We start from the raw sequence: 26,987 nt of genomic DNA on the forward strand, positions 1-26,987 counted from the left end.
CTCTTTCTCTTTCTCTCTCTCTCTCTCTCTCTCTCTCTCTCTCTCTCTCTCTCTCTGTCTCTCTCATTCGCCTTCTCTCTCTCTCCTTCTCTTTCCTTCTCTCCTTCTCTCTTTCTCGCTCTCGCTCTCTCACTCTTGCTCTCTCTCCTTTGCCGTCTCTCCCCCCCTCTCTCTCTCTCTCTCACTCCTTCGCCTTCTCCCTCTCCCTCTCTTCTTCTCTCTCTCTCTCCTTCTCTCCTTGTGTCTTTCCTACAGGCCTTGGAGACAGATGGAAAGGTGTAGTTGTGGACTAATCTTCTCTCTCCAGCCCTGTCAATAGTTCTCAATAACAGTGAAATAGCACCGACTCCATCCAATCATTGGTCACGCTCAGGGGCTAAGCCAAGACCTTATTGGTCATCAGTGCAATCTGCTCCCTGGTAATAGCCAATCAGATGCATCCTGTGGAATGCTGACAGATCCGCCATTGTTTTGATTGAATGCCACTTCAGCTGCCCTCGATCAATATGCCATCACACACACACACACACACGCACACACAAACTGTACTGCAGTCACTGACACACACGTGTGCACACATACATTGGCTGGCACACACATATGCAGGCATACACAAGCATGGATAGTGACATACCGACACACACCGATTACCCCCACATACAGACACTCAGACACACAGACCCCCCACCCCACCCCACACACACACACACAAACACCCACTAACTCTGGCGTTGTGAAGATAGATTGAGAAAAGGGGAGCAGCTGTTCTGACTCCAGGTCCAGTTCTTTAGAATAGATGTGTGGTGCAGTGTGTCTATTCACAATACAGGAAATACAATATATTACAGGACACACTTCATTACACAACTCAGTCAGATCCAGAGAGCAGAGTGGCAGGATGACAGAGCAGCATGTGGCAGTGGTCTCACTGTGACGTCTGTGTGTGTGTAACCTCTTGCATAACGGCTTCAGTGTTCTGATATCAACACTACCTGAGCCTAATGACAGGAACAGTGTGACCTGGTGGAACATTACATGCACTCACTCACTCACTCACTCACTCACTCACTCACTGATTCTAGCAAGGGAATGACAGTGAGAAAGGTGAGTGATAGTTCATTTAATTTGTAAAGTGCTTTTCTCATACCCAAGGCATCAGATCCAGTGGACAGGAGAACTGAACTAACATACAGTGCCAATCAAAAGTTTGGACACACCTACCTATTCAAGGGTTTTTCTTTATTTGGACTATTTTCTACATTGTATAATAATAGTGAAAACATGAAAACTATTAAATAATACATATGGAATCATGTAGTAACCAAAAAAGTGTTAAACAAATCAACAAATATTGTAGATTTTAGATTCATCGAAGAAGCCACACTTTGCCTTGATGACAGCTTTGCACAATCTTGGCATTCTCTCAACTAGTTTTTCCTTCACTCTGTGGTCCAAACCATCTCAATTGGGTTGAGGTCGGGTGATTGTGGAGGCCAGGTCATCTGATGCAACACTCCTTCACTCTCCTTCTTGGTCAAATAGCCCTTACACAGCCTTTGTCCTGTTGAAAAACAAATTATAGTCCTTAGAGCAAACAAGATGGGATGGTGTATTGCTGCAGAATGCTGTGGTAGCCATGCTGTTTAAGTGTGCCTTGAATTCTAAATAAATCATTGACAGTGTCACCAGCAAAGCACCCCGACACCTTCACACCTCCACGCTTCACGGTTGGAACCACACATGGGGAGATCACCTACTCTGCTATCTCACAAAGACTCGGTGGTTAGAACCAAAAAATCTCAAATTTGGACTCATCAGACCAAAGGACAGATTTCCACCAGTCTAATGTGCATTGCTCGTGTTTATTGGCCCAAGCAAGTCTTCTTAATATATGTTTTCTTTATTAGTGGTTTCTTTGCAGCAATTTGACCATGAAGGCCTGATTCACGCAGTCTATTCTGAACAATTGACGTTGAGATGTGTCTGTTACTTGAACTCTGTGAAGCATTTATTTGGGCTACAATCTGAGGTGCAGTTAACTCTAAGGAAATGATTCTCTGCAGCAGAGGTAACTCTGGGTCTTCCTTTCCTGTGGTGGTCCTCATGAGAACCAGTTTCATCATAGAGCTTGATGATTTTTGCGACTGCACTTTTTTTCCGCAATGACTGACCTTAATGTCTTAAAGTAATGATGGACTGTCCTTTCTCTTTGCTTATTTGAGTTGCTCTTGCCATAATATGGACTTGGCATTTTCCCAAATAGGGCTATCTACTGTATATCAACCTTACCTTGTCACAACACAACTGATTAGCTCAAACGCATTAAGAAGGAATTAAATTCCACAAATGTACTTTTAACAAGGAACACCTGTTAATTGAAATGCATTTCAGGTGACTACCTCGTGAAGCTGATTGAGAGAATTCCTAGAATGTGCAAAGCTGTCATCAAGGCAAAGGGTGGATACTTTGAAGAATTTATTTGATTTGTTTATCACTTTTTTGGTTACTACATGATTCCATATGTGTTATTTCATAGTTTTGATGTCTTTATTATTATTCTACAATGTAGAAAATAGTCAAAATAAAGAAAAACCCTTGAATGAGTAGGTGTGTCCAAACCTTTGACTCATACTGTAGGTCCTTGAAAGCGTTTCTGAATTGCTCAGTCTTTAGCTACGCCTTAAACGAGTCCAGAGACTCTGCAGCCCTGACAGTGACTGGAAGTTTGTTCCACAGCTGAGGGGCTGCACAACTGAAAGTCCTGTCACCCGTAGTGTTTAGTCTGCTATGGGGCTGCTGAAGGGAGATGGACCTGGAGGAGTGAACGGTGTGTGTGGGGCAGGAGGGTAGGATGAAGTCAGACAGCTACTTGATGTGAGAGAACAATAAAAGAATGGGAGAGCCTAGGGGGAGAGGGAGAAAGGAAGAGCTACAGGGAAGAGGGAGAAAGGGAGAGCTAAGTGGGAGAGGGAGAAAGGGAGAGCTACGGGGGAGAGGGAGAAAGGGAGAGCTAAGGGGGAGAGGGAGAAAGGGAGAGCTAAGGGGAAGAGGGAGAAAGGGAGAGCTAAAGGGGAGAGGGAGAAAGGGAGAGCCTAGGGGGAGAGGGAGAAAGGGAGAAAGGGAGAGCTAAGGGGAAGAGGGAGAAAGGGAGAGCTAAAGGGGAGAGGGAGAAAGGGAGAGCCTAGGGGGAGAGGGAGAAAGGGAGGGAGAGTAAAAAAGACAAGCGTGAAGGGAAATGAAGGCAAGGAGGGAGGGAAGAGAGATGAAGAGGCAAAACATTCTTACCTCCCAGGGGTCAGATAGAAGCAGTCAAGCTGCTGTGTTGTGCCTACAGGCTCAAAGGTGACTCATCTCCAACTCACACATATACCAGACACACATCACACACATCTCCATCTCAGAGGTCAAACTGAGGGTCATGACCAGCTGACGGTGAGCAGAAACAAGACGCTATACACCACACACATACGCTTTATCTTCTTGTCTGTTCTCACACACACATTAAATTGTCACTTAGAATGGGGGTTGTCACTCAGAGTGAGTGAGGGTGGTTTTGCAGCAGGCAGAGCAGAGCTGTGTGTGTTTTAATGTGTGGGTCTTGTGATCATAACAAGCTCTTTAAATAAAGATTTAACCATTGGCGCTACAGATGTGTGCACAGAGTGAGAACGATTGTGTGTGCATGTATGTGTGTTTGTGAGTGTGTGTCTGTGTGTTTGTGTATATTTTGGTGTTGTAACGTATCCTCCCGTCCTTTAGGTGGCGAGCAGGCAGCCAGCAGACCGTTCTCCATGAGGAGCAGTAGAAGATGCCGGCTCTGCCAGCGCTGCTGCTGTCGATACACTTCTCCTCCTTCCTGCTAGTTACCATGGCACCACGCTCCGGAAGCCAGGCCGCCCTGCTCTCCTCCGTCCGGATGGGTGAGTGTCCATCTATCAATCATCCATCCATCCTTCTTTCCATCCCTTGATGACCCTCAGGTGTCTGTCTCCCTCTCCTCCCCCGGTGTCTCACCCCCCTCCATCAGGACACACCCACTCACTCATCTGGCCTTCACACCCCTCGTAAATACTCTGCTTGTCTCCTCTCTTTTTGTCTTATTGTCTAATGGTGAGTAACATCAATGTTTTCTCCCGTTCCATATCTCCATCTCCCTCCCTCCCCATGTAGCTGCGATCCTGGATGACCAGTCAGTGTGTGGGCGTGGGGAGCGGCTGGCTCTGGCCCTGGCCAGGGAGAACATCAACAGTGTGATGGAGGGAGGGGCTAGAGCCCGTGTGGAGGTGGACATATTCGAACTGCAGAGGGACTCCCAGTATGAGACCACTGACACCAGTGAGTAACACCATTACAGACCACTAAGACCAGTACTGACTAGGCTGCAAATCCAAGATGGCGTAGCAGTCTGTCTTTGTGTTTGTCTATGTCTTATCCCATGTATATAGTCCTTTTTTTGTATTTTAATCTCACTTTCTATCTACGAACTAAATATACTTTCCTACAAACTTTCCTGCAACCTTTCCTGCAACCTGCCTCACCCAATGTGGTACGGCTTTGCTATTTTTATTCCTTATAACTGGAACCGCCATCAGGAGCTAGCCAGCTAACTAGCTATTAGCTATTCATTATTGTTAGCCACGGTTAGCGGTCTTCACCTTTAGCTCGGACACCAGCCAGCTTTAGCTCGGACAATACCTGCCAGTCTGAACAGCACGATATCAACCCAGAGCATATCGGATTGCTTCTCTCTGCCACATCACAACCGAGTGATTACTGTTAGCTTAAACCTCTGTCCCGAAGCAAGCATCAGTTAGCCTTGAGCTAGCCTCGAGCTAGGCCCATATACCAGGTAATTATTGGGCTACAATGCCTCTTTGCCAATTGGCCTGGACCCTTTCTTGTCCACACAGAGCCCCGCAGATCCATCACGACTGGTCTCCCGACGTAATTGTCCGATGTGGTTTCAACAGGCCAATTGGCGATGTCGCCGAAGACCCATCTGCTAGCTGTGTCTCCCGCTCGCCTAGCGTAGTAGCAACTACCGAACGGCTCCCAGACTCACCTATTGCCGCTCAATGGATCCTATGATCCCTCGGCTACACAGCTGATGCCCGTTGGACTGTTTCAATAACATGGTACCTCATTCTGTTTATCTGTCGGCCCCAGCCTCGAACTCAGGTCCTCTATGTACCTAACTGACCCACTCTGCCCATTCATCAGCATTTACCCGTTGTTGTCTTAGCTCTCCCGATCAACACGTGCGATTTCTTTATGCCTCTCTCTAATGTCCATATGCCTTGTCTACTGCTGTCTCAGCTAGTTCTTATTGTTTTATTTCACTGTAGAACCCCCAGTCCCGCACAACATGCCTTAGATAGCTCTCTTGTCCCACCCCCCACACATGCGGAGCCTCACCTGGCTTAACTGGTGCCGCCAGAGATGCAACCTCTCTCATCGTCACTCAACGCCTAGGTTAACCTCCACTGTACTCATATCCTACCATACCCTTGTCTGTACATTATGCCCTGAATCTATTCTACCACGCCCAGAAATCTGCTCCTTTGATTCTCTGTTCCATGCGCACTAGACGACCAGTTCTTATAGCTTTTAGCCGTACCCATATCCTACTCCTCCTCTGTTCCTCTGGTGATGTAGAGGTTAACCCAGGCTCTGTAGGGCCCAGTACTACACCTATTCCCCAGGCTCTCTCATTTGTTGACTTCTGTAACCGTAAAAGCCTTGGTTTCATACATGTTAACATCAGAAGCGTCCTCCCTAAGTTTGTATTATTCACTGCCCTAGCACACTCCGCCAACCCTGATGTCCTAGCCGTGTCTGAATCCGGGCTCAGGAAGGCCACCAAAAATTCTGAAATTTCCATCTCCAACTACAACATTTCCTGTCAAGATAGAAATGCCAAAGGGGCAGAGTTGCAATCTACTGCAGAAATAGAGTCTGCAGAGTTCTGTCATACTATCCAGGTCTGTACCCAAACAGTTTGAGCTTCTACTTTTAAAAATCCACCTTTCCAGATATAAGTCTCTCAATGAGGTAACTTGTTATAGACCCCCCTCAGCCCCCAGCTGTGCCCTGGACACCATATGTGAATTGATTGCCCCTCATTTATTTCAGAGTTCGTAGAGTTAGGTGACCTAAACTGGGATATGCTTAACACCCCGACCTTCCTACAATCTAAGCTAGATGCCCTCAATCTCACAAATGATCAAGGAACCTACCAGGTACAACCCTAAATCCGTAAACACGGCACCCTCATAGATATCATGCTGACCAACTTGCACTCTAAATACACATCTGCTGTCTTCAACCAGGATCTCAGCGATCACTGCCTCATTGCCTGCGTCCGTAATGGGTCCGCGGACAAACAACCACCCCTCATCACTGTCAAACGCTCCCTAAAATACTTCGTAAAGCAGGCCTTTCTAATTGACCTGGCCCGAGTATCCTGGAAGGATATTGACCTCGTCCCATCAGTAGAGGATGCCTGGTTGTTCTTTAAAAGTGCTTTCCTCACCATCTTAAATAAGCTTGCCCCATTTAAAAAATATAGAACTAAGAACAGATGTAGCCCTTGGTTCACTCCAGATTTGACTGCCCTTGACCAGTACAAAAACATCCTGTGGTGTACTGCATTAGCATCGAATAGCCCCCGCGATATGCAACTTTTCAGGGAAGTTAGGAACCAATATACTCAGTCAGTTAGGAAAGCAAAGGCTAGCTTTTTCAAACAGAAATTTGCATCCTGTAGCACAAATTCCAAAAGTTTTTGGGACACTGTAAAGTCCATGGAGAATAAGAGCACCTCCTCCCAGCTGCCAACTGCACTGAGGTTAGGAAACACTGTCACCACCGATAAATCTACGATAATTGAACATTTCAATAAGCATTTTTCCATGGCTGGCCATGCTTTCCACCTGGCTAACTCTACCTTGGCCAACATTTCGGCACCCCCTGCCGCAACTTGCCCAAGCCCCCCCGCTTCTCCTTCACCCAAATCCAGATAGCTGATGTTCTGAAAGAGCTGCAAAATCTGGAACCCTACAAATCAGCTGGGCTAGATAATCTGGACCCTCTCTTTCTAAGATTTTAGAAAGCCTGTTCAACCTCTCTCTCGTATCGTCTGAGATCCATAAAGATTGGAAAACTGCCGCGGTCATCCACCTCTTCAAAGGGGGAGACACTCTAGACCCAAATTGTTACAGAACTATATATATCCTTCCCTGCCTTTCTAACGTCTTCAAAAGCCAAGTTAACAAACAGATCACCGACCATTTACAATCCTACCGTACCTTTTCCGCTATGCAATCTGGTTTCCGAGCTGGTCATGGGTGCACCTCAGCCATGCTCAAGGTCCTAAATGATATCATGACTGCCATCGATAGAAGACAGTATTGTGCAGCCGTCTTCATCGACCAGGCCAAGGCTTCAACTCTGTCAATCACCAAATTCTTATCGGCAGTAGGTTCACCAACTACTTCTCAGATAGAGTTCGGTGTGTCAAATCGGACGGCCTGTTGTCCAGACCTCTGGCAGTCTCTATGGGGGTGCCACATGGTTCAATTCTCGGGCCGACTATTTTGTCTGTATACATCAATGAAGTCGCTCTTGCTGCTGGTGATTCTCTGATCCACCTCTATGCAGACGACACCATTCTGTATACTGGCCCTTCTTTGGACACTGTGTTAACAAACCTCCAAATGAGCTTCAATGCCATACAACACTCCTTCCGTGGCCTCCAACTGCTCTTAAACGCTAGTCAAACTAAATGCATGCTCTTCAACCGATCGCTGCCCGCACCCGCCCGACTAGAATCACTACTCTGGACGGTTCTGACTTAGAATATGTGGATAACTACAAATACCTAGGTGTCTAGTTAGACTTTAAACTATCTTTCCAGACTCACATTAAGCATCTCCAATCCAAAATGAAATCTAGAATCGGCTTCCATTTTTGCAACAAAGCCTTCCTATCCTATCCTACCGATCCTTGACTTCGGCGATGTAATTTATAAAATTGCCTCCAACACTCTACTCAGCAAATTGGATGTAGTCTATCACAGTGCCATCCGTTTTGTCACCAAAGTCCCATCTTCTACCCACCACTGCGACTTGTATGCTCTCGTTGGCTGGCCCTCGTTTCGTATTCGTTGCCAAGCCCACTGGCTCCAGGTCATCTATAAGTCTGACCAGTACTGACCAGTAATAATACCAGTACAGACAAGTACTGATCAGTAATACTAGTACAGACCAGTACTGACCAGTAATATCAGTACAGACCAGAACAGAACAGTCATACCAGTACAGACCAGTACTGACCAGTTTTACCAGTACAGACCAGTACTGACTAGTAATACCAGTACATCTCAGTACAGACCAGTACCCAGTACTAACCATTACTGACCCGTAATATCAGTACAGACCAGTACTGACCACTACTGACCAGTAATACCAGTACAGACCAGTACTGACCAGTACAGACCAGTGCAGACCAATACTGATCAGAATTATCAGTACAGACCAGCACAGATCAGTACTGACTTGTAATACCAGTACAGATCAGTACTGACTTGTAATACCAGTACAGACCAGTAATACGAGTACAGACCATTACTGACCAGTAATACCAGTACAGACCAGTACTGAACAGTAATACGAGTACAGACCCGTACAGACCAGTAATACCAGTACAGACCAGTACTGAACAGTAATACCAGTACAGACCCATACAGACCAGTAATACCAGTACAGACCAGTACTGAACAGTAATACCAGTACTACAGGCTTTATTTACAAAACAGATTGAGGATTTCATTCAGTAGTTTATGTGTATTAGCTCACAGACCAATGACTTCTATCAAGATACAGACACTCGCTGTTCCCGTTGCAAGAAGTCACCACCCTGCCGCTGGCCACAGCGAGCTGGAGGGAGAAGTGACTGTGCGTGGACGTGTGTGAATGTACAGTACAGTATGTGTGTGTGTGTGCTTGTGTGTGGATTTCTTCATGTGTGTGTGCTTGTGTGTGGCTTTATTCATGTGTGTGTGTGTGTGTGTGTGTGTGTGTGTGTGTGTGTGTGGATTTATTAATTTGTGTGTGTGCTTGTGTGTGGATTTATTCATGTGTACATGCTTGTGTGTGGCTTTATTCATGTGTGTGTATGTGTGTATGTGTGTGTGTGTGTGTGTGTGTGCATGTGTATGGACTTATTAATGTGTGTGTGCTTGTGTGTGGCTTTATTCATGTGTGTGTGTGTGTGTGTGTGTGTGTGTGTGTGTGTGTGTGCGTCCTTGACCAGTGGGCAGGACACTCTGACAGGCGTATTTGCCATCAGGGTCCTTGGATCACAGGCCTCATCTTATAGCTGTAGCTGTATGAGACACATGCGCACACACACACACACACACACACACACACACACACACACACACACACACACACACACACACACACACACACACACACACACACACACGCCAGAGGTTATGGATGATGAGGATGGAGAGATGTAGAGGATTGAAATGGAGCCCAGGGTGAATCTCAGTAGTCTGAAGCAGCTTCCTCTCCTCATCTCATTACCTTCAGCAGAACTGACATGAAGATGCACCATAAACAGTGCCTTGCAAAAGTATTCATCCAGCTTGGCATTTTTCCTATTTTGTTGCATTACAACCAGTAATTTAAATAGATTTTCATTTGGATTTCATGTAATGGACATATACAAAATAGTCCAAATTGGTGAAATTAAATGAAAAAAATTCTAAAAAAATTCTAAAAGATAGAAAACTGAAAAGTGCTGTGTGCATATGTATTCACCCCCTTTGCTATGAAGCCCCTAAATAAGATCTGGTGCAACCAATTACCTTCAGAAGTCACATAATTAGTTAAATAAAGTCCACCTGTGTGCAATCTAAGTGTCACATGATCTTTTGCATGATCTCAGTATAAATACACCTGTTCTGAAAGGCCCCAGAATCTGCAACACCATGAAGACCAAGGAGCGCGCCAAACAAGTCAGTGACAAAGTTGTGGAGAAGTACAGACCAGGGTTGGATTCGAAAATAAATATCAGAAACTTTAAACATCCCACGGAGCACCATTAAATCCATTATTAAAAAATTGAAAGAATATGGCACCACAACAAACCTGCCAAGAGAGGGCTGCCCACCAAAACTCACAAACCAGGCAAGGAGGGAATTAATTAGAGAGGCAACAAAGAGACCAAAGATAACCCTGAAGGAGCTGCAAAGCTCCTTCAGGGGATGAATAGTTATGCACTCTTAAGTTTTCTGTTTTTTTGTGTGTCTTATTTCTTGTTTGTTTTACAATGAAAGATATTTTGCATCTTCAAAGTGGTAGGCATGTTGTGTGAGTCAAATTATACAATCCCCCAAACAATCCATTTTAATTTCAGGTTGTAAGGCAACAAAATAGAAAAATTCCAAGGGGGTGAATACTTTCGCAAGCCACTGTACTTACTGTAGCCCCATGATGTGTGCGATTATTGCCCCCTGTCAATCATTGACTCTCGTGTCCCTGTTACTGTCTAGGTTCAACAACCATGGTTACTGTGACACAGTGCAGTGTGGCAGGAAGACATGTTGGCCTTAATCAGTATGTCAGTGGCATTGATCAGTAACAGGAGCTGATCATTGAGCAATATGTTAACTATGAGACAGAACAGACCGACTTACAGACTGACTGACAGACTGAACACGCCCTAACAGTAGGCAAGATGGAGTTTCCACCTTGCTGCTATGTTTCCAACCTTTCCCCATCAGTAGTCACAAAGGAAAATAGATAATTTTAAGGTGTAGGCAATGGCTAGGTTCCACTCTACAAACTCACTCCCTTCCCTCTGCCCGTGAAGGGAAGGTGGCATAATGGAACCAAGCCAGAGTGTTAAACACTTTTCTAAACAAGAAAACAAGGAGTGAGTAAGAGTTCTGAGGTCCACAAGCATTAGAAACAATAGACTGCACTTCAACATTTATAGCAACAGACAAAAAGATAGAAATACATTCCCACCAGACTAACAGAGCACCCAGACTAACACTAACAGAGCACCCAGACTAACAGAGCACCCAGACTAACACTAACAGAGCACCCAGACTAACAGAGCACCCAGACTAACACTAACAGAGCACCCAGACTAACACTAACAGAGCACCCAGACTAACACTAACAGAGCACCCAGACTAACAGAGCACCCAGACTAACACTAACAGAGCACCCAGACTAACACTAACAGAGCACCCAGACTAACAGAGCACCCAGACTAACAGAGCACCTAGACTAACAGAGCACCCAGACTAACAGAGCACCCAGACTAACAGAGCACCCAGACTAACAGAGCACCCAGACTAACACTAACAGAGCACCCAGACTAACAGAGCACCCAGACTAACAGAGCACCCAGACTAACACTAACAGAGCACCCAGACTAACAGAGCACCCAGACTAACACTAACAGAGCACCCAGACTAACAGAGCACCCAGACTAACACTAACAGAGCACCCAGACTAACAGAGCACCCAGACTAACAGAGCACCCAGACTAACAGAGCACCCAGACTAACACTAACAGAGCACCCAGACTAACACTAACAGAGCACCCAGACTAACAGAGCACCCAGACTAACACTAACAGAGCACCCAGACTAACACTAACAGAGCACCCAGACTAACAGAGCACCCAGACTAACACTAACAGAGCACCCAGACTAACACTAACAGAGCACCCAGACTAACAGAGCACCCAGACTAACAGAGCACCCAGACTAACAGAGCATCCAGACTAACAGAGCACCCAGACTAACAGGGCACCCAGACTAACAGAGCACCCGGACTAACAGAGCACCCGGACTAACAGAGCACCCGGACTAACAGAGCACCCGGACTAACAGAGCACCCAGACTAACAGAGCACACAGACTAACAGAGCACACAGACTAACAGAGCACCCAGACTAACAAAGCACCCAGACTAACAGAGCACACAGACTAACAGAGCACCCAGACTAACAGAGCACCCAGACTAACACAGCACCCAGACTAACAGAGCACCCAGACTAACAGAGCACCCAGACTAACAGAGCACCTAGACTAACAGAGCACCCAGACTAACACAGCACCCAGACTAACAGAGCACCCAGACTAACAGAGCACCCAGACTAACAGAGCACCTAGACTAACAGAGCACCTAGACTAACAGAGCACCCAGACTAACAGAGCACCTAGACTAACAGAGCACCCAGACTAACAGAGCACCTAGACTAACAGAGCACCTGGACTAACAGAGCACCCGGACTAACAGAGCACCCAGACTAAAGTGATTTATTTTAAGAGAAGTGCACCTGGTTGACTTCTGTCCCTCTGTCTCCCTCTCCTCTCAGTGTGCCAGATTCTACCTAAAGGAGTGGTGTCTGTGATAGGCCCTGCCAACAGCCCTGCTTCTGGCTCGACTGTCAGTCATATATGCGGAGAGAAGGAGGTGAGTGGCACACACATGCATCTCTCTCTCTCTCTCTCTCGCTCTCTCTCACACACCCTTCTTGTTCATCGTTACAGTGTCAGGAGATTGAGTCTCCCCTGAATCTCTCCTCATGTAATTAACCATCAACCACTTCTTCCATCTGTTTTCTCTTTAATCCCTTTGGCCTTTTATACCGTCTCACTCTGTTCTCCTCCTCTCCTCATTTCTGTTTCCTCCCACCATCTTTCTATCTCTCTCTCGCTCCTTAATGTTTTCTATACTGGTTCTTTGATATCTTTGCCTTCTCTGCTATCTTTGCCTTCCTTTCTCTCGCTAATTCCTTTATACTCTCCTTCCCTCCCCTCTCCTCTCCTCTCCTCCTCCTCCTCTTCTACTTTCCTTTCCTCTCTCCTCTCCAGATCCCTCATGTAAAGATAGGTCCAGAGGAGACTCCCAGGTTGCCCTACCTACGTTTTGCCTCGGTCAGTCTGTACCCTAGCAACGAGGACATGAGCCTGGCCGTGGCAGCCATCCTGCGATCCTTCAGCTACCCCTCAGCCAGCCTGGTCTGCTCCAAGGCCGAGTGTGAGTACTGTGTGCACACGCATGTAGTTGTAATTGTGTGTTTATTTTAATTATTATGTTGTTTTTTTTATAAAAGTTTTACTGCTATTTCTCCCCATTTGGTAGTTACAGTCTTGTCCCATCGCTGCAACTCCCATATGGACTCTGGAGAGGCGAAGGTCGAGAGCCATGTGTCCTTCCGAAACATGATCCCGCCAAGCCGCACTGCTTCTTGACACACTGCTCGCTTAACCTGGAAGCCAGCCGCACCAATGTGTCGGAGGAAACACCATACAGCTGTCGACCGAAGTCAGCCTTCATGCACCCGGACGCCGGGCTAGAGCACGATGGGACAAGGACATCCCAGCCGACCAAACCCTCCCCTAATCCGGATGACGCTGGGCCAATTGTACGCAGCCTCATGGGTTTTCCTGTCGCGACACAGTCCGGGATTGAACCCGGACCTGTGGTGACGTCTCTAGCACTGCCTTAGCACTGCCTTGGACCACTGCGCCACTCAGGAGGCGCTGTGTGTGTGCCTTTGTGTGTGTGTGTGTGTGTGTGTGTGTGTGTGTGTGTGTGTGTGTGTGTGTGTGTGTGTGTGTGTGTGTGTGTGTGTGTGTGTGTGTGTGTGTGTGTGTGTGTGTGTGTGTGTGTGTGTGTGTGTGTGTGTGTGTGTGTGTGTGTGTGTGTGTGTGTGTGTGTGTGTGTGTGCGTGTGTGTGTGTGCGTGTGTTCGTGCAACTCACACTCCCTGTGCGAGCTCACGGCATCTTGGCACGTTCACACTGTCTGGGCGATTATGACTGTCCCCTGCTGTTAGACACTCATTCTAACAGGCTGCTCTTAAAGTTCACTAAACTGTACATGCAAACAACACAACTCGTGGTCCATACAATTCACACTCCAACAGTATCTACCTCTTACTCATCCTCCAGCACTTGGCCAGACAGTCAACCACCTGTCAGGCTCCTGATACAGTATAAAGACTGAGAGCAACTTACAATTGTTAGAGCTATCAGACTATTGATTTAATGATTGATGCACAGCTCCAAAGAGCTGCAATTCTGTTTCAGTCTCATAAAATGAAGAGCTCCTCTCCTCTTCATAGACTTGCCACTTTGAACATGAGACCCTTTGAAATACATCAGAAATTGCACACCGATATGATCAGTGATTTTGATGTGATACACAGGCCTACTTCCTTCCTTCCATTTGCTGATGTGAGATGTGAGACTTGTGTCTTTTTGATGTGTTTACAAAAAGCTTTTCTATTTGGAAGAGGTTTTTAAAGCAACAGGTACGATAGTCATGGTGATATAGTGATTGCCGGTGCAGATGAGGCTCTATATTTGTCTGGGAAGTGATCTTGTCAAGGTTACCGTTACCCACAGACTCTCTGACCCACTTGGCTGTGGGAGCTATCGCCGTGCCGAGCTGCTGGTTGCCATGGCTGCAGAAAAGGTGCTAACTGACACTCAACAGGCTGACTGCCTGACTCCCTCCACACACACGTACATACAGTCAGTGTGCTGCAGAGAGATAGACGATTAACACACCATGGTTACAACCAACAGGTTTTCATATTTTTCCATCTACCTCCGTCGAGTGGCTTTCAGGATAAGTGGACGTTATGTGTGTGTGTGAGAGATAGGGCCGCCGTCCATCACATATCAGATGTGGTGTTGAGTAAAGCAAGGAGACCAAGATGGTTGTGTTGTTTCTTCTTATAGTGTCCATTCGGTTGCTGCATGGACAACGATGTTTTATGTTGATTTCCAGGCATTTTCCTTTTTTTTTCTTCACTGAAATGTTTTTGGGGAGGTTTCCTTCTCTAGTTATGTATGGGTCACGTCCAGCTATTAATCTAGTGCCATTATGCAGTTTTTATGAGATGGATGAGGTCAGAGGAAGGAGAGGAGAGGGGGAGGTGGTAAAAAGGGATCGAGAGAGAGGAAGCAAGAGCTGGAGAGAGGAATAGAGGGACAGGGGAGAGATGATGAGAAAGAAGATGGAGAGCAAAGGGGAGAGTGACCAGGATAGGAAAAGAAAGAGAGAGAGAGAGAGATACAAAAGAGCTAGAGCAAAAGATGGAGAGGTTAGCGAAAGAGAGAGAGCAGTTAGAGAGAGAGACAGAAGGAGAGGTTAGGTTAGTGAGAAAGTGTGATAAAGAGAGAGAGGAAGCTAGAGAGAGAGTATTGATTTTTCTCCTCCTTCAAACTAATTAACGTTTTTGGCCTGGTTCAGTGATTACCACACTGCTTACAGGCCTGCTCTCTGGGAGGCTCCTGTCCCTCCCTCCCTCCCTCCTGTCCCTCCCTCCCTTCTCTCTCTCCCCTCTGGCTCCCTGTGAAGCTCCCCAGACGCTGGTAGCTCCTTTTATTTACTCATCTAGCAGCGTTTTACTAGAGAATATAGAATTAGAATGGGAATTAGAATTTATATTCTAAACCCCAAGGACCTTTCCATAGTGTTTGGCCCAGGGACTAGCTACAGTACTGTATATATGCAGTACAGAATGCTTTGAGGAACGAAGCATCATGTGTTGATGCATCATGTCGTCACCGGAAACATTTGCTATTGTGAATGCCAATGGGAGAGAAAGAAGTAGACGTTCATTTAGCTTTCTGTGTGGCTTGTCCCTAGTGGGTCTTGTTGCTATGTACGTGGCTAAGTAATTACCAGGCCGTCCGTAGTGGATTGGTGGGTCAGTTTTTTTCAATTGCTTTCAACCACATTGTCTCTCTCAGAATAGGATACATTTCACAGTGCTATACAATATGCATGCAATAGGCAACAATGTCAAATTCTAGATATTCTATGTCAATGCCACAATGGTGGGTTAGCACAATATAATTATTGAATCTCCCCAGAACCTGATTTATAGGATCTCTTGTTAGAACTACCAGTATAGCACACTTTTTATGCATTTTACAATGCCAATCTCCAACATCCCATGTTCGTTTGTGGATGTTAAATAAAGTCTCAAAATGTCTCTGTTATTCTATCCCTTCTCTTCCCCTTCTCTCCGGCTCTCACCCGGCACCGCCCCTCAGGCCTTCTGCGATTGGAGGAGCTAGTGCGGCGCTTCCTGATCTCCAGGGAGACGCTGTCAATCAGGATGCTGGATGACAGCCTGGATCCCACCCCTCTGCTAAAGGAGATACGAGACGACAAGGTGGCCACCATCATCATCGACGCCAACGCCTCCATCTCCTACCTCATCCTCAAAAAGGTCAGGGGTCATGCCTCAAAGGCTTTTATAGAATAGCTACACGAGTTGTCGCATGTAGAGCACAAACAGATCTGAGATCAGGCTGAGAAGTTGTACCTATTGACTGATTTAGAGAGCAACAATGGTTCAATTATCTTAAGCAGCTGAAATCATATTGACAGGTTGACTATTTGACATGTGGTAATCCATATTCAGTGGTGATAATGGGTCCATAGGTCTTATGCTGATTTATATTGTACAGCCTGTAGCAACAGCAGTCAGAGCACAGGAGTGACACAGAGATTGGCCTTTATATAGAACTGTGTCTGTCTGTCTGTCAGTACATGCATTACCACTGCTCTCTGCTTCTCTGCTCTCTCTGCTCTGTCTACTCTCTGCCTTAAGCTTTATTGTGTAAGTTTGACAATTTAACACTGTGGTTGTGGTAAGCTCTCTTTCCATCCCCCTCTCTCTCTCTCTCGTCATCTCTCTCTCTCTCTCTCTCTCTCTCTCTCTCTCTCTCTCTCTCTCTCTCTCTCTCTCTCACTCTCTCTCTCTCTCTCTCTGCTTCTGTCCTTCTCACCCTCACTCTGTCTCCTACCACTACCACATATATCTTCCCCCCTCTTCTCTCTTACTTTCTATCTCACTCTCCTTCTCTCTGTCTCCCCTCCCTCCTTCGCTTCTCTCTCTCTCTCCACAGGCGTCAGAGTTGGGGATGACATCAGCGTTTTACAAGTACATCCTCACCACCATGGTAAGAACGCAACAACGCCTCTTAGCATTCCTGCCATCTTTCTACCTTTCCTCTCCTCCGTGTCCTTCCTTCCACCTCCTTCCCACTCCCTTTCTTTGTGCCTGGGTATGTGTGAGGGACGGGGCCAGGGGCGTGCCACCTGGGAGAAACACATTACAACACAAAGAGAGAAATACACTACATGACCAAAAGTATGTGGACACCTGCTCCCTGAACATCTCATTCCAAAATCATGGGCATTAATATGCAGTTGGTCCCCCCTTTGCTGCTATAACAGTCTCCACTCTTCTGGGAAGGCTTTCCACTAGATGTTGGAACATTGCTGCGGGGACTTGCTTCCATTCAGCCACAAGAGCATTAGTGAAATCGGGCACTGATGTTGGGCGATTAGGCCTGGCTCGCTGTTGGCGTTCCAATTCACCCCAAAGGTGTTTGATGGGGTTGAGGTCAGGGCTCTGTGCAGGCCAGTCAAGTTCTTCCACACCGATCTCGACAAACCATTTCTGTATGGACCTCACTTTGTGCACAGAGGCAATGTCATGCTGAAACAGGAAAGGGCCTTCCCCAAACTGTTGCAACAAAGTTGGATGCATAAAAGTGTCTAGAATGTCATTGAATGCTGTAGCGTTAAGATTTCCCTTCGCTGGAAATACGAGACCTAGCCCGAACCATGAAATCCGGGGAAGAAATTGAACAAACTGAGTTGTTGGGAAGGTGCCACGTTGAAAGTCACTACTGAGCTCTTCAGAAAGGCTGTTCTGCTGCCAATGTTTGTCTATGGAGATTGCATGGCCGTGTGCCCGATTTTATACACCTGTCAGCAATGGGTGTGGCTGAAAGATATATATAGTGTATTAAAAAATAGCAGTTTAAATATTTTTTTATATAATTGAGGTTAAAGGTAACATATCTTCAGAAATTATAAGTGATGTAAATCTCAACCATTTATCTTTTCCAGTGATGAAAATGTCTCATGGGATGGTGGGGTATGCAAAATGGGTAAACTTTGAGTACCTTTATCTCTTGAATGTTTTGGCATTCAGGTCCAAAAAGTCACATTCTAAGCACTACATGGGCAAATATGTATGGAAATCAAATCAAAAAGGCTGCTGTCAAAAATGGATTGAATTCAAATGGATTTACCCTGAAGACATTTCAAAGGTCATGTACTCAAATGTATTTTTTATTTTTTACATTTATTTCACACCATATAAACATGCACAAACAAACAAGTTACAGACGCACACAAAAAACAACTCCATGTCCTCTGCCCAGTCCTACATGCTCACACCTCCATCCCTTGTGCCTGGCCACACCTCCATCCCTAGTGCCTAGCCACACCTCCATCCCTTGTGCCTGACCACACCTCCATCCCTAGTGCCTGGCCACACCTCCATCCCTAGTGCCTGGCCACACCTCCATCCCTTGTGCCTGGCCACACCTCCATCCCTAGTGCCTAGCCACACCTCCATCCCTTGTGCCTGGCCACACCTCCATCCCTAGTGCCTGGCCACACCTCGATCCCTAGTGCCTGGCCACACCTCCATCCCTTGTGCCTGGCCACACCTCCAGCCCTAGTGCCTGGCTACACCTCGATCCCTAGTGCCTGGCCACACCTCCATCCCTAGTGTCTGGCCACACCTCCATCCCTAGTGCCTGGCCACACCTCCATCCCTAGTGCCTGGCCACACCTCCATCCCTTGTGCCTGGCTACACCTCCATCCCTAGTGCCTGGCCACACCTCCATCCCTAGTGCCTGGCCACACCTCCATCCCTTGTGCCTGGCCACACCTCCATCCCTAGTGCCTGTATTATTGTTGGTCACATGGCCTTAAATTGTACCAATTAGTTTTTCTCGGTCAGTGCCTTGAACCGCTGCGCCACTCGGGAGACCTAAATACAGTATGCAGACAGAAGGCTTAAAAGTTTATATTGTAATACTTATGACAGCCAATTTTCTATCTCCACCTGTAACTTTTGGACTTGATAGCATTCCCAGAAAGCATGGATTATTGAATCATTGTTAGTTTTCCACATTAATTTTGTATAATAGAATCTATACGTTAGATTAAACTGGATTAATGGTAAATGTTTGTTAACTGTAGTTTTATTAGTTTGCTCTGATGTTCAAAAGATTTCAAATGGAAATTTCATGATATGTAACTTTCAAGTTCCATGTATTTGAAACTATCTACATTCGGTCAGTCCAAAATTACTTTTTCATTCTGTCATGGAAATAAATGTATTTCCTGTTACCAAGTCATTTATGGTTTCCAATGCCTTTAGTTGTCCTTGTGGACCAAGTTATTGGTGAATTCTGAATAGCTATCCAAGGATTGTTCCATAAGGTTGTGTTTTTAGGGAGTGATTTAGGTTCTTGTAGAATATGTTACATTTTATTCCATATTGTTATAGTGTTCTTAACTGTGAAGTTGTTAATGTTCTTACCTTTATCCTTTGAACATAGACAAGTAAAAAGATTCTGGGGAGGAGCATGTGCCTCTTCAATATGTACCCATTGTTCTGCTTTAGTGCATTCAACTATATGTTGCAAGTCAAATCCTTTGGTAGTGATTTGATACAATTCCAAGTCTGGAATATTAAAACCACCCTCAGGTTTAGGAAGACGTAAAACGTTCCTTTTTATTCTATTACTTTTATTAGCCCATATAAAGTCTATTATGACTGAGTATACTTTTTTAAAGACGGCATGGAAACCGTCAGTGACTTGGTAACAGCAAATCTTCAGTGGGTAATTGGTATTACCAAAAATAAATATACAACTTTGGGGGCCATGCCATTCTAGAGGTTTATTTTGCCTGTAAGATTTATGTGATAATTATTCTATTGAATTAGATTTGTTTTCATATTGTTGAATAATGGAATGAAATGATCTTTATATATTTGTTGTATATTGTCACTTATTAAGCAACGTAAGTATACATTTTATGGTCCACTTAAAGGATTGCTGTAGATGGTGAGTTATTAAAAAAATAAAATAATCATTTGACATTATTTCGCTTTTTTCCATGTAAATTTTAAATACTAAGATTTTTGAGTGTTTTTAAAATATTTTTAGCAAAGGTGGCATTGAGTTTTCAATATTTGTCACGTATATCAGGAGATCATCTGCAAATACATTTCGTTTATATTCATGTTTACCAATACTGATATCTGTTACGTTTGGGTCCTGTCAAATTATTTCTGCAAGTGGTTCAATTGCCAGTGCAAACAGGAGGGGGGAGAGGGGATATCCCTGTTTTGTGCCCATTTCTAAAGCAAGTTCATCAGATAATGTATTATTTGTAGAGATTACATTTAAATTTGCCTTTTGTATTACTAAGTCTGTCAATCTTATCGAATGCATTATTTATTAAGTCAGCTGCTAAAATAATAGTTCCTTTCTGGATTTGATCTAATATTGCTTAAATTCTATAAAGAAAACACCAGATTTTCCTATGGTGGGATATACAGTACAATGAAATCAATGTGTATTTTTCACCATGTAAGGTACAAGGGAAAATTATGTGTTCTTATTTATCAGGATGCCTACATCTCTGCGGTTACTACAGTACATGGCAGCATAGGCTTCTCCAACTCAGCTCTTCTTTAAATGTTCAATTTCTCCTTTAAACATGTTTTACTCTGCAAGAAAACCACATCTGCTGACAATCTTTTAAGTGTTCGAGAACCATATGCTTTTACTGTGATAAGTTGGATTTTGTTGGCCATGTATAGAATCAAAGTTAACCCTCTATCATTGAAGAACCAAGTAAAACATTTTAGCAGACATGACATATGAGGGCGGTAGGCATTCCATAGAATGGAAGGATCCTAGTATAAATACAGTACATAGTTTTTGTATACATTACATATATAGAGTGTGTGGGCTGAGCAGATATTTAACAAAACACACAAAAAAACATGAAGCAAAGTACTTGAGGCTCTATGGCTATGCTTTTTAGGGCTTTTTAGCTCTGACACCTGTCCTAATGTACCAAAAAAACTGTGGATAATACATTGTACGTTTGAAGAAAGACTGCCACTTAAGTACTGTGGTTGGTTTGTATTACCTTATAAATTAAATGTAAGGCAGGGTAGCCTAGTGGTTAGAGCGTTGAACTAGTAACCAAATGGTTACGTTGTACAATTTTACAACAAGTTTACAAGTCATAAAAAAAGAAATACAATTACATTGTATTATAATTACGTCCTTCCTTCTCTCTCCCAAACCAAATGCATCCCTCTCCACCTCCCCCTCCCTGTTCTCACCCCTTTACCACACCCAAGCCAAGCTTATCCCCACCTCCCATCTTTGCTCCTCCTTGCCCCCCACAAGCCAAGCTTGTCCCCACCTCCCCTCATTGTCCTCCCTTACCCACCCAGGCCAAGTGTATCCCAACCGCTGTCTCCTGCTGCTTCTCAAACACATTTACACCCCTCTATACATGTACTGTAACTACTCATCCATTCTCCTTCATTCACACACAACCTATACCCATGCCCCCGCACACCCATGTTCTCCCGCCCTCCTACACATATTCATATTCACCCTCCTTCACTCTCCCATTCATATGCACAGACACATACCCACACATACACCCACTCACACCCTCTTGCCCACACAAACAAACATCGATAGAACAATTATTTACAATTGTTGACTTACATGCTATATTTCCTCTTTTATATTGTATTTTCAGTGTTCATGTATCTAATTGGCATTGGCTAATTTAATTGTTACTTCCTAGAGAAGAACAGTTCATTGGGGACAATAGAGTCTAGATTGTATTGGCGGGAGGGGGAAGGAATATTGTCTCAATTTACGATCCCTGTTTGTAACCTAGTGTGCTTATCTGTTTTTTTCCGCTTCTGCCTCTCTTCATGGCACTGGTCTCTCTTTCAACTGAAAGTGTTTCTTGCAGCCTGTTCAGGGCTTCATAAGCGCTTGTGAACTCCATTCTCTGAGTTCCCTTTCATACCTACAGTACTGCCGGGAATCAGAGTTGAGACTTGATTCCTTTTTCCTCCGGTGACTATCTGATCGGAATGAATTGCTTGCGTTTGTTTCTCAGTCTAGAAGACAGGTCCTGGACGAATCAAATGGACTGGCCGTGGACCTTGATTTCTTTATAACCCTGTGCCCTCAGAATGTTGAATTTGGTCTGATAGTTCCACATATTAAAGATTGCCAAGTGAGGGTATTTAGCATTCTTCTGCTTCACGCTGATCCGATGTCTTCGCTCCAGATCCTCCGGTAATACATCCAAACTAAGCTCCTCCAATATCATCTTGATCACATAGCTGGAAAGGTCTGCTTTTTTATTTTCTTCTGGTAGGGACAATATTCTCATATTATTTTGTCTCGATCTGTTTTGTAGCTGATCCAGTTCATCTTCTAAAGTTTGCGCCTTTGTTTCCAGAAGGCCAATTTTATTGTTTCATCCACGCGCCCACCCTGTATATGCATAGCTTACATGATAGAATCTACTTTTTTTTTTTACAGATTGTAACTGTTGTTTGTTTTGGTGAGAACTGGATATCCTTCAGCTGTTCGTTGCTCTCATTTGCGTCTCCAAGTTGTTTTTTGTCTTTTCCTCTAAAGGAAGGCATGGCTTGTTGGGTTTGAGTCTCAGCTTCGTTTTACTCACAGATTGGTTTGCTGTTGTGTATAACTGACCAGCTTCTTGGGGATATATTGATCTATCCATTTTAAAGGTTTAATGTGAACTATGTTGTCTGGCCTCTACATATATTCACAGTTTTGCCGGTACAAAACAGAGCTACTATCTCCCCATGCGTCGAAGGGGGTACGCGCATACTCTGCTTCACTCTCTATTTCTGTTTCTGAGATTTCATACATGTCACTCACCCAACATATCATCTCCTCACCCTCTCCCAGGACTTCCCCCTGCTGAGGCTGGATGACATAGTCGATGACCAGTCCAACATCATAGGGTTCTCCATGTTCAACACCACCCATCCATTCTACCTGGAGTTCATCAGGAGTCTCAACCTGTCCTGGAGGGAGGGCTGTGATCTCATCTACCCCGGGCCTGCGGTATGTTCTACCAGAGTGTTACATTCACACATCCCTGTGTCAGCTGATGCATACCTTGTTTTAACTGAGAAATTGTATGGTAACAAGTGTTAGTTCCTGGTGTGTAGGTATCAAATGGTCCATACGGACGCTTGTCTCATTGAATCACCAAATACAGACACCAAAATTGAATAGAGTTATTACTATGTTATGAACCATGTAACCCCTTCCTCCCTCCTGCAATTTCTTACCCACCACCCCTCTTCTCCTCCCTCCTGCAACTCTCTTCTCCTCCTGCCCATTTCTCCTCTCTTTCCCCGGTGCACCTCCTTCTCCCCCTCCAGTTGTCGTCAGCGTTGATGTTTGATGCGGTGCACGTTGTGGTGGGGGCGGTGAGGGAGCTCAACAGGAGTCAGGAGATTGGAGTCAAACCTCTCAGCTGCACCTCTCCTCAGATTTGGCAACACGGCACCAGCCTCATGAACTACCTACGCATGGTCAGTACACACGCGCACGCACGCACGCGCAGGCACATGAACACACACAAGAACCCACACACTTCACTTTCATTTTGAGTCTTCATTTGACAAAGAAGATAGTTGTTTCTTCTCATACCAAGATATCTGCCATTTAGATACCAATGGCAGCCACATTGTTAACCTCTCTGGGATATGTGGGACGCTAGCGAAAACGCCAGGGAAAATGCAGAGCGCCAAATTCAAATAAATTACTATAAAAATCAAACTTTCATTAAATCACACATGCAAGATAGCAAATTAAAGCTACACTTGTTGTGAATCCAGCCAACATGTCAGATTTCAAAAGACTTTTCGGCGAAAGCAAACGATGCTATTACTATTATCTGAGGATAGCACCGCCGTAAACAAAGAGAGAAACCATATTTCAACCCTGCAGGCGCGACACAAAACTCAGAAATAAAAATACAATTAATGCCTTACCTTTGACGAGCTTCTTTTGTTGGCACTCCAATATGTCCCAAATGGTCCTTTTGTTCAATTAATTCCGTCGATATATATCCAAAATGTCCATTTATTTGGCGCGTTTGATCCAGAAAAACACTCGTTCCAACTTGCTCAACATGACTACAAAATATCTCAAAAGTTACCTGTAAACTTTGCCCAAAAATTTCAAACTACTTTTGTAATACAACGTTAGGTATTTTTTAACGTAAATAATCAATAAAATTGAAGACGGGATGATCTGTGTTTAATACAGGAAGAAAACAAACTGAAGCATGCTTTCTGGTCACGCGCCTCTATCTAACAGTACACTTCAAGTGACCCTCGTTCAAGATGGCCGTACTTCTTCATTACACAAAGGAATAACCTCAACCAATTTCTAAAGACTGTTGACATCCAGTGGAAGCGATAGGAACTGCAAGAAGGTTCCTTATAAATCTGGATTCCCAATGAAAACGCATTGAAAAGAGAGTGACCTCAAACCCAAAAAATCTGAATGGTTTGTCCTCTGGGTTTCGCCTGCTAAACAAGTTCTGTTATAGTCACAGACATGATTCAAACAGTTTTAGAAACTTCAGAGTGTTTTCTATCCAAATCTACTAATAATATGCATATCTTATCTTCTGGGGATGAGTAGCAGGCAGTTGAATTTGGGCATGCATTTCATCCAGACGTGAAAATACTGCACCATGTCACCAAGAAGTTAAACAAGTCAGCAGCAACTACAGCATATCAGTCCGTCACAATCCTGTCCTGCCCACCATGTCGTTGTGTTGGGCCACACTCCTGTCCTGCCCCCCATGTCGTTCTGTTGGGCCACACTCCTGTCCTGCCCACCATGTCGTTGTGTTGGGCCACACTCCTGTCCTGCCCACTATGTCGTTGTGTTGGGCCACACTCCTGTCCTGCCCACCATGTCGTTGTGTTGGGTCACACTCCTGTCCTGCCCCCCCATGTCGTTGTGTTGGGCCACACTCCTGTCCTGCCCACCATGTCGTTGTGTTGGGTCACACTCCTGTCCTGCCCACCATGTCGTTGTGTTGGGCCACACTCCTGTCCTGCCCCCCATGTCGTTGTGTTGGGCCATACTCCTGTCCTGCCCACCATTTCGTTCTGTTGGGTCAAACTCCTGTCCTGCCCCCCATGTCTTTGTGTTGGGTCACACTCCTGTCCTGCCCCCATGTCGTTGTGTTGGGTCACACTCCTGTCCTGCCCCCATGTCGTTGTGTTGGGTCACACTCCTGTCCTGCCCCCATGTCGTTGTGTTGGGTCACACTCCTGTCCTGCCCACCATGTCGTTCTGTTGGGGTCCAGTGTTGTTGGTGGTTCTGTCCTGTCTGTCTGTCTGTCTGTCTGTCTGTCTGTCTGTCTGAACCATCCATCCATCCATCCATCCATCCGGCACTCCTCCTCCCTTGTTATTTTTTGTTATTTGACATGGCTGGTTGTCTGTGTGCTCATTGACGAGCTGTCTTCATGGCTGCCTGTGCTCCATCTCTCTTTGTCTCCTCGGTACAGGCCTATCTGTCTCTGTTATCAAACCACTGGGTGTGTTCCATCTTCACCACCACTCCATTCATCTTAGCTCTATCAAGCTCTGTCAGCACTGTCACACTGTGTACTAGATATGTGTAAGTGTAAGTATAGTGTTCTCTCTCTTTGTCTCTCTGTATCGCTGTCGCTCTCTCTCTCTCTCTCTGTCTTTCTCTCTTGTACCTTTTCTCTTTCTCTCTCAATTCATTAAATTCAAATTAGCTTTATTGGCTTCATAAATAATCTCTCTCTGTCTCTGTCTGTCAGGTGGAGTATGATGGTCTGACAGGCCATGTGGAGTTCAACAGTAAAGGACAGAGGACCAACTACACCCTGAGGATTCTGGAGAAACACCGCAGGGGTCACAGAGAGGTCAGAGGGCACTGGGATTATAGAGAAACAGTGTTTCTCTGTCATAACAGTGACATTCTAGCCTTATAATTAGAATTGGTTATGCTATGGAAGTGCTTTGTGATTAGCTAGCGACAGTATGTACTTAACGATAACACCAGCTGAGGACTAAAGACTAAATAGAACAGCAAAAACAATGGTTGTTTTTGGGTCGACATTTGTGATATGAGACTCCAAGGGGATCTCCAAAAATGTAGCACTAGTATTGTAATTAGATGGTTTTCTATCTGAACGTGAAGGTCTTTAACGTTCTACATTTCAAACGCAGTGAGGGTGCTGACATCTATCTACAACGCTCCTACAAATATAGGGCTTTAGAAATAAATTATAATTCTATCTTTATTAGAGCCATTTAGAGCTATCTGAGAGATGTATGTGATCATATAGTTTATCTTCATATAGTTAATCAAAATGCCTTGGGCTTGTCCTCTGGATTCTAGTTCCTTCTTGTTTTACTCTGTCACATGATTTACTGTACCTCCTGTATAATCACACACATCCTGCAATTATTATCCTCTCTCTCTCTCTCTCTCTCTCTCTCTCTCTCTCTCTCTCTCTCTCTCTTTCTCCTCTCTCTCTCTCTCTCTCTCTCAGATTGGTATCTGGTACTCCAACAACACACTGGCTATGAACGCCACCAGTCTGGACATCAACGTCTCGGAAACACTGGCCAACAAGACCCTCATCGTCACCACCATATTGGTGAGGTCAAACCCTTTATTATGACCACCATATTGGTGAGGTCAAACCATTTATTATGACCACCATATTGGTGAGGTCAAACCATTTATTATGACCACCATATTGGTGAGTTCAAACCCTTTATTGTAACCATCATACTGGTGAGATCAAAACCTTTATGACCACCATATTGGTGAGGTCAAACCCTTTATTATGACCACCATATTGGTGAGGTCAAACCATTTATTATGACCACCATATTGGTGAGTTCAAACCCTTTATCGTAACCATTATACTGGTGAGGTCAAAACCTTTATTATG

At 44.9% G+C, this 26,987-nt stretch overlaps 1 protein-coding gene across 2 annotated transcripts in view; it reads left to right on the forward strand.

Moving 5' to 3' along the window:
* The window catches only part of LOC139389719 (glutamate receptor, ionotropic, kainate 5), a 146,249-nt gene that overhangs the window by 102,453 nt on the left and 16,809 nt on the right, over positions 1–26,987 (forward strand). Inside the window, exons 2-12 of one of the 2 annotated variants that reach the window (XM_071136640.1) lie at positions 256–276; positions 3,760–3,920; positions 4,171–4,335; positions 12,408–12,505; positions 12,907–13,072; positions 16,107–16,285; positions 16,968–17,021; positions 22,924–23,082; positions 23,406–23,558; positions 25,842–25,946; positions 26,580–26,687. In XM_071136640.1, the coding sequence (XP_070992741.1) occupies positions 3,809–3,920; positions 4,171–4,335; positions 12,408–12,505; positions 12,907–13,072; positions 16,107–16,285; positions 16,968–17,021; positions 22,924–23,082; positions 23,406–23,558; positions 25,842–25,946; positions 26,580–26,687 (1,299 nt within the window). In that variant the 5' untranslated portion in view covers positions 256–276; positions 3,760–3,808. The remainder of the gene's footprint in view (positions 1–255; positions 277–3,759; positions 3,921–4,170; positions 4,336–12,407; positions 12,506–12,906; positions 13,073–16,106; positions 16,286–16,967; positions 17,022–22,923; positions 23,083–23,405; positions 23,559–25,841; positions 25,947–26,579; positions 26,688–26,987) is intronic. The other variant, XM_071136631.1, reaches the window with a different exon arrangement.

This window comes from Oncorhynchus clarkii, chromosome 3 (genome assembly GCF_045791955.1).
Source record: "Oncorhynchus clarkii lewisi isolate Uvic-CL-2024 chromosome 3, UVic_Ocla_1.0, whole genome shotgun sequence".
Lineage (NCBI taxonomy): Eukaryota > Metazoa > Chordata > Actinopteri > Salmoniformes > Salmonidae > Oncorhynchus > Oncorhynchus clarkii.